Here is a 13,365-nt window from a genome sequence, read left to right as displayed (position 1 = left end):
GTTACTAGTTCAAAAACCCACCCTCTTTCTTCCGCCCCCTCTCCAGTCACTTCAGAGGCGAGCCAAGGGAGGCAGGGATCGTAGCTCATTCTGGAGCAGCAGCACCCGTCAGTGGTGCCTTTGGACCGGTCCCCCCCCCCTCCATGTGTTGCAGCTTTGGAGGTTGCAATGAGAAAATCAGCAGCAGCCCTTCCTCTTTCGCAGTGGTGCATGTTCTGGATGCCAAGGCAGTGTGAAAGCCTCGGCTCTGGTGTGTGTGTGTGTCCCCTCCCTTCTCTAGGCATGTCTCTCTGCCTTTCCCATGCACCCGCGCCCCCTTCTCCGGGGGGGGGGGGAGGAGGTAAAACCTGCAGTTAAGATCCCCCCTCGGATATAGTCCGATCCCTTCCGCGTGGAAGGGTGAACTGAATCCGCAGATAACTGGGGGGGGGGGGAGGTGTGTGAGGGGGGTCTCCTGCGTTTGCCCAAAGGGACTGAGCTTAAAACTGTGACTGCGAAAGGGGGCAAAGGGGTGTGGGGTTTCTAATGTGTGGTGTGTCGCGGATGAGCCCCCACGGAGCGGCACATCATTGCGAAGTGCCCGAATGTGGCTTTAACAGACTGGCATTTTTTTGTATTATTATTTTATTTTGCATGCAACCGTAGAGGCAAATGTGCTAGTCCATGCAAAAAAAAAAAAAAAAAAAAAAAGCCCAAACCTTCCTCCTGGCAGCTCTGCAAAGAGGCAGCCAGCCCAGTGAGAAGGAACATGCGATGATTTGGGAAGGGGTGACGCAAAGTCCCCCCCCACACACATCTCCAAAACATTTCCCCCCTCCTCCCCTACAACCAGTCCCACTTGTCAGAACCTAATCTCTCCCCAGGAGCGCATGCTACTGGGAAAAGTAACAATTGCAAAGCGTGTGTGTGTGTGGGGGGGCTTTCTCTGGGGTATCCCCCCCTCTTGCAAGCCCTCCTGTGTTTGTAACGCAATTTCCTTGGTCATAAAAAGTGTCCATATCATCAAGTTGTTTACACAGCCCCCCCAAAAGCCGGGATATGGAGGGTGATGCATGCCAGATTTATTCTAACGGATATGTGAACGCCAAGGAGAGCTGCCGATTGGACATTTTATCTGTGGATTAAGAGGAATCTGCGGGGAATTGCTTCTATAAAGGAGAAGAAACCTGGGGTGGGTATTAACATGAACAAATAAATGGGATCCTAAAACATAATGTGTGGTTTATTGTTTCTGGGAGGATGGAGGGAATGGGGAGTAGGGGTGGAATAAAAATCTTGAATCAGATACTGTCTACACACACACACACCCTCCGCCAAAATAACACAGCTGAAGTACCCCCTTTCCCACGATTTAAGGAAGAAGAGAACAAGGATGTGGAGGTGATTAGTCACCTGGATGCTGATGGTGCTGATCAAAAAGTGTAATTCCCTGGGAACCTTGTGCTGCTAATCCTGAAAAGCTTGATCCAAGATAGGCATTTTTTAAGTGGGGGGGGGAAAAAGGAAAGAAGGGAGGGAGGGGGAGGAAAAAAAGAGCCAGCCCTCCTCTCCCCAAGCCAGTGCGAGAGTTGGTTCATTCCAGCTGCAGAAGCTCAGAGCCTTCCATGCATTGGGATTTTTTTCCGAGCTAAAATAATAATCCTAATCATCATCCTGACCTCCCCCACCCCCCCTTCCTTCCTCCTCTTCCTCCAGCCGATCCGAGGACCATCCCAATTGTAAAGGGGAGAGGAAAACAAAACCCCACCACCCCTTGACATGCAACCTTCTCTGGGATGGGACAGGACGGGATGCAGCTGCGGCTTTAGAAGGAATTGGGGGAAATTGGGGATCTTTGCTCTCATGACGGTGGAAGTAAGCTACTGGAGCCGGGTTCTGCTGCTCTCCTTGGGGCTGTTGGCTGCTTCAGCAACCGGTGAGTGCAATGGAGGAAGCTGGCAACTTTGGGAGCATTCCCCCTCCCCCCTTGCTGCTTGATTCAGATTTCATTCTCTTGCATTTGGAGGGGTTTATATATATATATATATATGTGTGTGTGTGTGTGTGTGTGAATTTGGGTGGGAGGAGGAGATCCTCCTTTATAGACCGTGCAGGGATCATGTTTGTTGCTGTGTATCTCCATAGGAAGATAAAGTTTCCAGGTACTGTATATCCTATGGGAGCAACAATTTTACAGTCTGGGTTCATAAAAAGGTGGTTTTGTTTCTTATTTTACTCCGCATCGTCAAAGGATCAGATCAGTGTGTCCCAAATGCGAGAGGACCAAGAAAAATGCCGTCACTTTTTTTTATGTGTGCATCTTAGTTCATTATTTCTCCACCCAGTGTTTGCCTACAGCCTATAAAATAGATTTAGGGATTTCTTACATGTAAATGGAAGCACTTCTGTGATTCCTCTCCTCAAACAGTTCAGATTGCGGTGCTTTTAAGCATTAGCTGTTTTGGCCTCAGCGTTATACAGGTGTATATTTTTAGCCAAATATGTAGTTTTAAACTTAGGAAAGGTCAAAATAGATTTAAAAAAAGATTAGGTTTAACCCTCTCCCTGCTTCTGAAACTGCCTTTGGAGCATATCCAAAGCAAAGGATTCAGTTTGAAACTGAAGTTTATTTCTGCTGTGGTCTTGTATAGGGTCTGGCTTTGTGTAATGGGGGGAAGGAGGGGGAAGAAAAACATTTTGTTCTTTTCTTCCTTTAATACTGAGGGGTTCCCAATTTCCCAATGTTTCTAAATAAGGTTTGCCCGAATGTGCCTCATGCAACATGGCCAAAAGGGGTTGGGGTGTGTGTGTGTGTACGCGTGGGGGGTGGGAGGGGAAGCGGTCTCTTTTTTTGTAAACTTTATGTTGTATTTGAAATGCAACACTGATTTTATTATGTAAGGCAGACTTCCTCCAAGGAGACTCAGAAAGACCATTAGCACCTTATGCTCCTGAGGTATCATACAATGGACACCAAAGAGTTTTACCAACTGGGGGCACCAACTAGGATAGGAGGAAATCAGTTCATTGGGAGGAAATAGCTAGCTAGCTAGATATCGTCCTGATTTTTTTTTTTTCTCCCCTCAGCAAAAGCACTGAGTCTGTCTGAGGACAGAGAAACCTCCCCCCTAGCTCTGTGCTGTTTGGCTGGGTTGAGTGGAGTGCTGGACAGATACCTAAACGAGTGATTTACTATTCCAGGGGTTTACAATTCTCCTCTTTCTCTCTCCTTTCCCCCTTGCTCCCCCTTGCTATCTTTGACTCATTCATGCAGGATCTTGTTGGTTTTCTTTCAGTGCCCAGTTGTTCTGCATTTAGTCCTCCTTGCTAGCACAGCTCCCTTCTTTTTTTCCTCATTTTTTGCTTCATTTAAAATTATACCTATCCAGGATCCTTCACTGCTGGGTTGTTAATTGATTTGTACCCCGTTCTTCTTTTACACAAGTGCCAGGTCTGTGAAAGGTCTCCAGAAGTCCTTCATTGTTTTAGCTGCAGTAGGACCATGAGGCAATTATCTCTGTGTGTGTGTGTGTGTGTGTGTGTATGTTTTTGTTTTTTTTTCCCCTGCACACCACTGCTTCTTCATGAGATTCTGAACAACCTTTTTGTCAAAACAAGGGATCAGCTCTGAGATTAGTAAGATGCAGCTAGTTAACAGGGATGCTATAACTGCCCATTGGGTGAAGGTGCCTACTGTTTCCTGCAGTCCTCTGATCAGATATTTTCAGGTTAGTCTAGGGTTGGACTTGCTGGCCCTAATAATGAGCCTCTATAGGACCATGTCCTCAACATGCTATCTCTTCAGCCTAGCCTTTTCCTGGGGATTGCGTGGCTAGCAATAACCATGAATTCCCATAGTGTGGCACTAGAGTTGTATATATAAAACTATCAGTTAGTAGTTTGAGCCTGTCTCAAAAAAAGAAAAAGAGCAAAAAAAGAAAATTGAGAAATCCTACTGTTACTACATGACCCTTACTCTAATTATTCAGAGCTGTCAATATTCCTACAGCCTGATACAGTTCGGAGGGGTGGGGGGTGGGGATGGCAGGTTGCTGCAGATGATCTCTACAGATGCGTGTTACTCAGGAAATGGCAAGCATGATCAGTTGTCTTAATCTTCTGCAAGGAACTGAACCAACTGTAGCTAAAGCTATTCTCTTTATAAGGTAGGGGATGTGTATTTTTCTTCAAAGAATAATACATTTCTTAGACACTCGCTGAATTTAAAAAGAGGTGTCGGAATAACCTGGCGGAGTTTGTCGTCTGTTTCGAAAAGATACTGATTTTTCTTGTGGTTGCGAGCTGGCGACTAGCAATACGCAGCTAGTCAGAGAGAGGGCACACCACATAATAGTTTTGTAGTTTTTCTTATCCCTCAAAGGCATATACTTGTAATGATTATTTTTCACCCTCAGCTATCTGTGCATTGTTAATCAAAGATGCCTCGGAGATGGGTTTGGGGTGCATAGTTTAGATAATATATATGGACAGACACATATAGCATATTTTTTAAAAAAAAAGCTGTTATAATGGAGGTCGTTTCTACCATTATAGTTAAGACTGTGTTTTGGTGATGACTGGATTATGCAAAGATGCACTGGGTGGAAAGTGGCCTAGACATTTTAGTTTCCTTTGACCTGATAGAAAGTAGTTTGGGGCTGATTTCTTTCTAAAAAGATGGAAGAGGGGAAGGAAAGTTGAGTACTAATTTTGAGCTGCTGTATGGGCGCACAAATAATTCATTTTTATTAATCATCCCTTTAAAAAAAAAAAGTCAGAATGTGGATTAATCCCCGGTACCTGTACTCCAGCTGAGTAGCGCTTCCTTACAGGTGGAGTAGCCCCACAGGTCGCCTTGGGAAGTGAGTACTACTCAATGTAAAGCTGGCTGGACGTTTTGACAAGGTAGGGATGGGAATGAATAGCAACTGATATGACGAGATCCGACAGAACATTTTAAAGGGAGTTTCTTTCGTCGGATACGCCAGCACCTCATACAGCAAAACTTGGGGTGCTGCTGCTTGCAACAGGAGTCCTGCTAACAACCGTGGTGCACTGGAGATTAGGGATAGACTAAGCTTGTAAACAATGTCCTATGTAACTGTAATGAATTCCCTGCTCTCCCCTTATTCCTGGGGGAGGGGAAGAAGTCATTTATTTCAGCCTTTTACTGGGTGCAGCTTATTTTCTTCTTCAGGTTGGGACAACTCTGCCTAGTGTGTAGAGGGTGGGCTGAATAAGGGTGTCAGCCCATCTCGGTGCCTCCTTACATCCGTCCTGCCCACCTGCTTGCGAGAGGTGGGAAAACCAGGCGCGCTGCCTGTGCTCTCCCTCCTACCTGCAGTGTGGGGACCATGGCTGCAGCCTCATGGGAGTGCAGTCTAAGCTGTGACTCCTCCTTCCCACACTAGACACTGCCACTGTCTGGCCCTTAATGTTTGCTAGGGCTGTAATAAACTTGCTTCATGCAAAGGTTTCCTTGTCTCCATCCATGCGCTGGTCATACTCCTCAGCTTCCCATCAAATGATCAGGTTCAGACCCAAAATCTCAAAGCAAAATTTTTTGTCTGGGGGAAAAACCTCTTGGTTTGGCCCAGTTTTGTGCTGGGAAGCGAAGAGCTGGGAATGGGCCTTTTGGGCAGAGAACTGGGAGTGTATTAGGTTGGGAGAAGTAATGATTCCCCTGGGGGATATCTCTATGCTGCCAGTGAGACAGAAGCAGTTCCGGCTGGCCAGGTAAGAACCCTTCTGAGCCAGCTCTCCGATGGAGCGCAGGGGCCTAGAATCAGCCCAGCTCAGAGCAGACTCCATATAGCTGCATTTCCCGAGCCAATTGGACCAGGACGCTGGTGCAGAATTGCATGCGGTTTTGCACAGGGGGTCACACAGATTTTCTTCAAGTATAAGCTGTTAGTGAATATGCTGGGGGAAATGTTCCTTGAATGTTCGCTATACGTCCTGAAGCTTTGGCTTTCTTTGCATTTGGGGGATCAGGATGGGAGTGGGAGAGAGTAATTTACTGGAGAGGCAACATGGTGTAATGAATGCCTAGGCCACTGCACTATGATTCAAGAGACTCGGGAGCTATTCCATGCTCTGCCACTGACTTTCTGTGTGACCTTGGGTAAGTCCCTGCTGCAAAGCGTTTACAGTGTAACTCGTGCATTCTGTTGGGCCCCAGAAGGACAGAGAGGCGTGCTCTTTGGTCCTCTAGATCAGTTGCTTTCAAACTGTGGGTCGTGACCCAGTACTGGGTCACAGAGTGGAAGGCACTGGGTTGCGGTGGCTCTAGTCAGCACTGCTAACTGGGCTGTTAAAAGTCCTGTCGGCGGTGCAGTCCGGCTAAGGCAGGCTAGTCCCTACCTGTTCCGACACCGCACTGCGCCCCGGAAGCAGCCAGCAGCAGGTCTGGCTCCTAGGGGGTGGGTGGGTGGGGCGTTATGGGACTCTGCGCACGCCCTGAGTACCGGCTCCGCACTCCCATTGGCCGGGAACCAGCCAATGGGGGGGGGGGGGGCAGTGCCTGCGGGCGAGAACTGCGCAGAGCCGCTTGCGTGCCTCTGCCTAGGAGCCAGACCTGCTGCTGGCTGCTTCTGGGGCACAGCGTGGTGTCAGGAAGGCAGGCAGTCTGCCTTAGCACCCCCACTGACCAGGAGCCGCCTGAGGTAAGCCCACACCCCAATCCCACATCCCAATCCCCTGCTTCAACCCTGATTTTTCCCCCCCAAACCAGGAGCCCTCTCCTACACCCCAAATCCCTCATCCCTGACCCCCAGCCCAGAGCCCTGACCCCCTCCCACATCCCTTCCCCAGCCCAGAACCCCCTCCCACATCCTGAATCCCACATTCCCAGCTCCACCCTGAGACCTCGCCCCTGCACCCCAACCCTCTGTCCCAGCCCTGAGCCTCTCCTGCACCCCAAAAGTTTGAAAACCACTGCCGTAGATGACTGCAGCACCAGCAGCCATAAGTTACCGAATGGAGAATAGGTGAAGGGTTACCAGGTTGGGCCATAAGTTTTGTTTGTTGTGGTAGTACCTAGAGGTCCCACTCAGTTATTGGGATCCCAGTATGATAGGCATCATTCATGCACATCCTGAAAAGACCGTTTTGTTTTTTAATCTTCAGAAGATGGTGAGTATGTGGAGGTGGGAGCGCGGGGAAGGAGAGTCTCCATAATATATGAGACCCTACTGGGGTTTCTTCCATGACCCAAAGATCTGATGCTACAGGTTCTCTGGTCTCTTCTCTTCTCCTCCCACCAAGGAAAAATAAATTCTAAACTGCTTGCTAGGCCCGGGCGTGAAATCTGGGCCTGCTTTGCCATCTTGTTGAGACAGGCTTGACACACAGATCAGTTCTGGCTTTGTTTCCCTAATGCTTGATTGAGAGCCCCTCTGCTAGGCTGTGGGGCAACAAAAATGAGGACATTTCTCTAAAGTAGGGATTACCGGATGGACAAAGAAAGATGCCATGAACAAGAGTACAGGGGCTCCCTGGCTTTTAGATGCCTCATTAGTTTTCCTGAAAAGAGAGACTGGTCTTGCAGCACTGAAGTCAATGGGGATGTTGTCATTGACTTCAGTGGGAGTGGGGGCAAGTCCTGTAAGACATGGAAATTCTATAATGGTTATCCATCAATTATTGTAACTAGAATAACCCTACCGATGGCTTGTTCTAAGCTGCTACTTATTTTCAAGTTGGTTGTCATCAAGGGTATAGGCAACATCTTTCTATTTTAAGATTTTATCATGGTGCTCATTACCATAGTATCTGAGAAGCTTCCATGTTTAAAAAAAATCAATCCCATTCTTGAATGCTTGAATTATCCACAAAGACCTTCTGTCATTAGAGCTAGAGTGTGCAAGCGTCCAGGGAGGTTTATTGAGGATTGGCAGGCCTTGATAGTCTATTGTAGTGATTATTGTAAAATAAACATGAGTTTTTAGAAGCAGGATATAAAACCACCTGCTTCAAGGCCAAAACCAGCCTTTAATTCATGGCGGTCAGGAGGAAACTGTCCCTGAAGGCAGGTTATCCCTTAACTGAAGGGGTTCTTGTACCACCCTCTGCAGCAGCTGGTTGGAGATAGGATACTGGTTTAGATGATCTGTTGCAGGATAATTTTTATGTTGCTATGGAGAGAGTAGATAATTGCTACACCAGATGAGATGTTTGTTAGTCCTTTTTTTTTTTTTTTTTTTTTTTAAGACTGACTTAGGCCATGTGTATATGTCGAGCGCTGTAGTGGCGCCGCTGGACTGATACAGCTGCAGCACATCTAGTGAAGATGCTCTATGCTGACGGGAGAGCGCTGTGCACACGGACGCTTATGTTGGTGTAACTTATGTTGCTCAGGAGGGTGGAATATTGGCACCCCTGAGCGACGTAAGTTTTGCCGGCACAGGCTGTAGGTAGATCTAGCCTTCGGGATTACATTGACTAGTTAAAGAGCCTGTAGTATGCAGTGACTTTAGTACTAGGCACTTGGTCACAAATAGTTGCAGAGTTGTGCTGTGCATCACTCATTTTGAACCCTTTAGGGTGGGGTGTTGTCAGAGATCAGCACTGGTCTAGCGCTGCTGTGATCAGACTCAGTGGTAACCCCTCCACCTGCCCCACAGACTTCAGCGGGAGCCGAGTTAGGGCGACACCAAGTGCTCTTGCAAATCACCCCCTCAGATGATGGTAACGTGAAATATACATCATTCTTGTCCAGAAGAAACTAGTGACAATATTAATGGTCAGATGTATTCTGGGAAAAGTCAGGCAGTCTAACCTTACTTAGCATCGGTCATATAACATACGCCCAGGAGATTCCCAGCTGTAGCTATAAAGAACTTTGTGAGAGCTGACTCAAGAATGGCCTTTGAGAGAGTGTCTCATCTCTGAGCTTCCTTCAGCTGAAGGCAGGTCCTTAATAGCGTTTTCCACGGTGGAGCCCTAGTATGAAATAAAGAAATGCTGTCTGCTGGTCAGACAGGGACTTCCAATTCTATGATTCTGTTCCATCTTTGCAGCTGACTGTGGGAGAGAGAATTCTCCTGTCTCACTTCCATTTACTCATCTGTACAGTGGGTGGAATAATACTTACACGACAATGTTGTTGTGTATAAAGTGCTTTAAGAGCCTTGGAGAGAAACTGCTATACAAGTGCAGAGTTTTATAGCAACAGCACGTAAGACTTCAACAGAGTCCTGCTAATCTGCCTTTGTATCAAGAATATCCCAAGACAGTGTGCCAACGTCATCTTCCATTGGCTTCAGTGGCATTCTATCAAGGCTGTATTTTATCCAGTAGGTTTAATAGGGGAGGCTTTTTGTCAGTCCTTCACACTGGTAGCTAGTTGGTCTGGCAATATCCTGAATGATCCAAGGTTTAAAATGTATCCACTTGTGCAAATACAAAGCACAGAGCTCCCAAAGTGTTAGATCAAAGCTATAGCCCTTAAGAATAGGACAGCAACTGGTAAGTTAACTCACAGTGATCCTGTATTCATTGAATCTGTCAGTTCAGCACTCAGTTTGCTCGTTCAGTCTATAGTGATTGCAAATGTCAGAGATAATATTATCACTGTTCAGGCAGAAGGGGGAGTCCATCTTTTCCAAGGGCAGCCTCTGGTTGATGAAGATGTATGACGAGGTTAGCAGGATCAACAGACAGCTAAGTATTAAAAACAGGAAAAAAAATGGGTCCATCTATTGGAACTCTGGGTATAAAAAAGCAGATGTGACCTTATCAATCCTGCATATTAATTGAGGTTTTTCTATTCTAGCTCTATAGCTTAATGAAGTCTCTGTGTTGCTATTTATAGGTACCGCGTACATACAAAATGTATTTTTTGCTCTTCCCTCCCTTTCAAGGAAGTGAGAAATCCAGCAATATGTGCTCGAAGCATTTGACTTCTTGCAATTACAGAGAAAAGCCTAGGTCATAAAACTCTCTTCTAATACCATCAAACCTCTTGGGGCGGGGGGTGTCTCTTTAGGAGAAGATACATATCTGGAACCAAGCGACTCCTATTTTCCTATTCTGTCATTTCCACCCTCTGCTTCACCCTTTAATCTCAGTTAGTGAGTAAATGTAGGGTTTATGAAACCATGGAAGAATAGGCCTGGCTCCACCTCCTTAAACTGATCCAGGAGGCCCCTGCTGAAGTCCCTCTGAAAGACCCGTTTCTGCCATGTTGCTTGGTGTGAAATGAGCTGACTCATGTAAATGGCCTCTTCATAGAATCATAGGACTGGAAGGGACCTCGAGAGGTCATCTAGTCCAGTCCCCTGCACTCAAGGCAGGACTAAGTATTATCTAGACCAGGGATTGGCAACCTTTGGCACGTGGCCCAACAGGGTAAGCCCCCTGGTGGGCCGGGCTGGTTTGTTTACCTGCCGCGTCCGCAGGTTCGGCAGATCGTGGCTCCCACTGGTCGTGGTTCGCCGCTCCAGGCTGTGAGCGCCTCAGGCCAGGGATTGTCCCTTCTTGAGTGTTTGGAAAGCACTTTGTGGGTGCTGTAATAATCATCACAGCAATGGCTAGAGTCTGGTCTTCTTTGGGTGAATGGCATGCAAGTTTCCCTGTTCTACCGAAGAACCCCATGCCAACTATTCCCCTCCTGGGTTCCTGTGCAGCCCTGTTCATGCATCTTGGTCCTGACCTGCAGGACACCCCTGGAGATGGAGTGAAATAAGGGCTGCACCCTGCAGAAGTGCCCTTCTGGGGAATAAGGGAGGCCCCCCTTTACCTTCTAATGAGCACCAACATACAGACACCATAATTCATCCCTTCAGTGTTGAAATCCTGGGGCCCCAACCAAAATCAGGGCCCTGTTGTGCTTGGTGCTGTACATACACCTAGTAAAAGACCGTCTTCACCCCAAAGAGCTTACAATTTAAATAGACAAGACACAAAGGCTAGGAGAAAGGAAGGATGATTATTAGCATCTTACAGATGGGGAACGTACCCCCAGAGAGACTGGGTTGCGCAGGGTGGCTTTGTCACAGGCAGGAATTGAACGCAGGTCTTGAGAGTCCCAGTCTGTTATCCTAACCCCAAGATCATCCTTCTCTGATTTGTCCATTAAAATATTTCTCTGTGTGGAGTATGTGTAACTTGTACTGGCTACAGGCCTGGGTAGTGGTTCTGTGTGCACGTAGTAAGACGTTTTTGACACACCCCCGCAGTGTGGTATCTCAGTGCCTGGCACCTGGAGCCTTGCTCTGGCCTAATGAGCCTGCATTGTTTTTATGGAAACCAGGATACAGTGGTTAAAAGATACGTAACAGTAGCCCCCATCGTTACTGTATTTACGCTGGCCTGCGCTGCTTGGAGTGAAGTTTGGTGCAATTATGGAAATTGGTGTACTTTGCTTACAACACACACAATGCAGCGCAGTAATCTGCCAAAATCTATACTCCAGACATGCAATGCAGTGGCAGACTAATTTGATAGTGGTTAATGTGTAACTGGGAAAATCCCATTGATTAAAGAAATCAAATTAACTCTGGTTCAGTCTCCTTGCTCGCCGCCATGGACACAGCCAGCCAGAATGGGGATATTATACTTCAATGAGCCCAAATGTGTACCTTTTTACCTCTTTTTTTTTTTTTTTTTTTTTAAACACCTCCCTTGCGTAGAAGCGGGACAGAGGGTTTTTAATACGTCACTTCACAGTAGACTAAGTACAATGTTCTTCATCTATGTTTTAGATTCAGCGACGTCCCCATTTTCCTGTCGGCGGGAATAATCGACTGTGCTTATTAAACAAAGACTTTATTGGTGTGGTAATGAACTCTCTAGTGTGTGTGCACATGCAGCAGAGGGTAGTGGTGTGGATTCAGATCGGCACAGCTCTATTATAAGCCCAATAGTGTTAACAACCAGTGGCGATGCTCCATTAGGCCATGTGCTTCTGGAGCAGGGGGATATAATTTTTATCTCTGCAGTTGGGAGGTTCGGAATGGCTATGGCTTTACAGCGTAGGGATGACTTTGAAGTGCTAGGTAGCTGTTACGAAAAAACCGTACAATAATGGGCTGGAGTAGCACAGACTTCTGGGAAGCTCGTGTTGGAGAAAGAGGTGGAGAAGTGCATCTTCCCCATTCCTATAAACACATGCAAAGCACGCTGTTTTATTATTTATATTGTGGTATTATCCAGAAGCCCAAGTTGGGATCAGATCCCCCACTGTACTGGGTGCTGGATAATGTAGTAAGAGACAGTACTTGTCCTGAAGGAGCTTATAGTCTAAATGAAGATAATATGCAACAAACAGATGGCGTGTGGGAGGATGTCTGAGATGGGGACATGTAATGACAGACAGGTTGCATGCACAATTTGCAGGTTTTTGAGTCAATGTTTTGTAAGGGTCTAATAATTCAAGATGGATTAATGGTAACAGAAACCCCAGCTGGCCCCTCGCACAGGGTGGTCGTGTCTGACAGTGGAGTGCTGTTGGAGACAGGGCCGGCTCCAGGTACCAGCCTGGCAAGCAGGTGCTTGGGGCGGCTGCTCCGGAGAGGGGCGGCATGTCCAGGTATTCGGCGGCAATTCGGCAGACGGTCCCTCACTCCGCCTGGGAGCAAAGGACCTCCCGCCAAATTGCTGCCGCAGATCGTGATCGCAATTGCGATCGCAGCTTTTTTAATTTTTTTTTGGCTGCTTGGGACGGCCAAAACCCTGGAGCCGGCCCTGGTTGGAGATAAGTCACAAACCAGGATTTCAACAGAGTTCCCAAAGTGGGATATCTGGACTGGTCCATCAGTGGTGTATGGGCCACTATGCTGGTGGTCCAGGGAGATCTAGCTGGTCACATGGTCCTGGCTGCTCCTCCTTGTTTCCAGGTGCCAAATTGCATTAAAAGACGCTAACAATAACTTAAATGCTTTGCTAAGGAGTCTTTTTTTTCCCATGTAAAGAATCACTGTTGTTGACACTTATTACTGTATTATGCTAGTAGCTAGAGACCGGGGCGGCTCCAGGCACCAGCGTAGCAAGCAGGTGCCTGGGGCGGCCAATGAAGAAGGGGGCGGCACGTCCGGTGGTCGTTTGGCGGCGGGGCCGCCACTCCCTCTCGGAGCGAAGGACCTGCCGCCGAATTGCTGCCCTAGAATGAAGCGGCGGTAGAGCTGCTACGGATTGCGATTGCGGCTTATTTTTTTGTGTGTGTGCTTGGGTTGGCAAAAATGCTAGAGCCGGCCCTGGCTAGAGGCCCCAACCAGGAGTGGAGCCCAATTGTGCTAGGCAGCATAAAAACATCGAGAGGCGGTCAGAGCTTACATCTACGTTAGCAGAAAGTCGGTTGGGCAGCAAAGGCAAAGGGAGTCTCCCAAATTAACAGAGTAAAGAATAGAACCTAGATCTTCTGACTCCCAGTCCAGGATCTTATCC

At 47.4% G+C, this 13,365-nt stretch overlaps 1 protein-coding gene across 1 annotated transcript in view; it reads left to right on the top strand.

Annotated features, from left to right (window-relative positions):
• Nucleotides 1-1,650: 1,650 nt before the first annotated feature.
• The window catches only part of CSMD2 (CUB and Sushi multiple domains 2), a 579,057-nt gene continuing 567,342 nt past the window's right edge, over nucleotides 1,651-13,365 (top strand). Inside the window, exon 1 of the mRNA XM_054012126.1 lies at nucleotides 1,651-1,915. Coding sequence (XP_053868101.1) covers nucleotides 1,759-1,915 — 157 coding nt within the window. The 5' untranslated portion in view covers nucleotides 1,651-1,758. The remainder of the gene's footprint in view (nucleotides 1,916-13,365) is intronic.

The sequence above is a fragment of the Malaclemys terrapin genome, chromosome 22, assembly GCF_027887155.1.
Source record: "Malaclemys terrapin pileata isolate rMalTer1 chromosome 22, rMalTer1.hap1, whole genome shotgun sequence".
Lineage (NCBI taxonomy): Eukaryota > Metazoa > Chordata > Testudines > Emydidae > Malaclemys > Malaclemys terrapin.
This window is presented reverse-complemented; position numbering and strand designations above follow the sequence as displayed.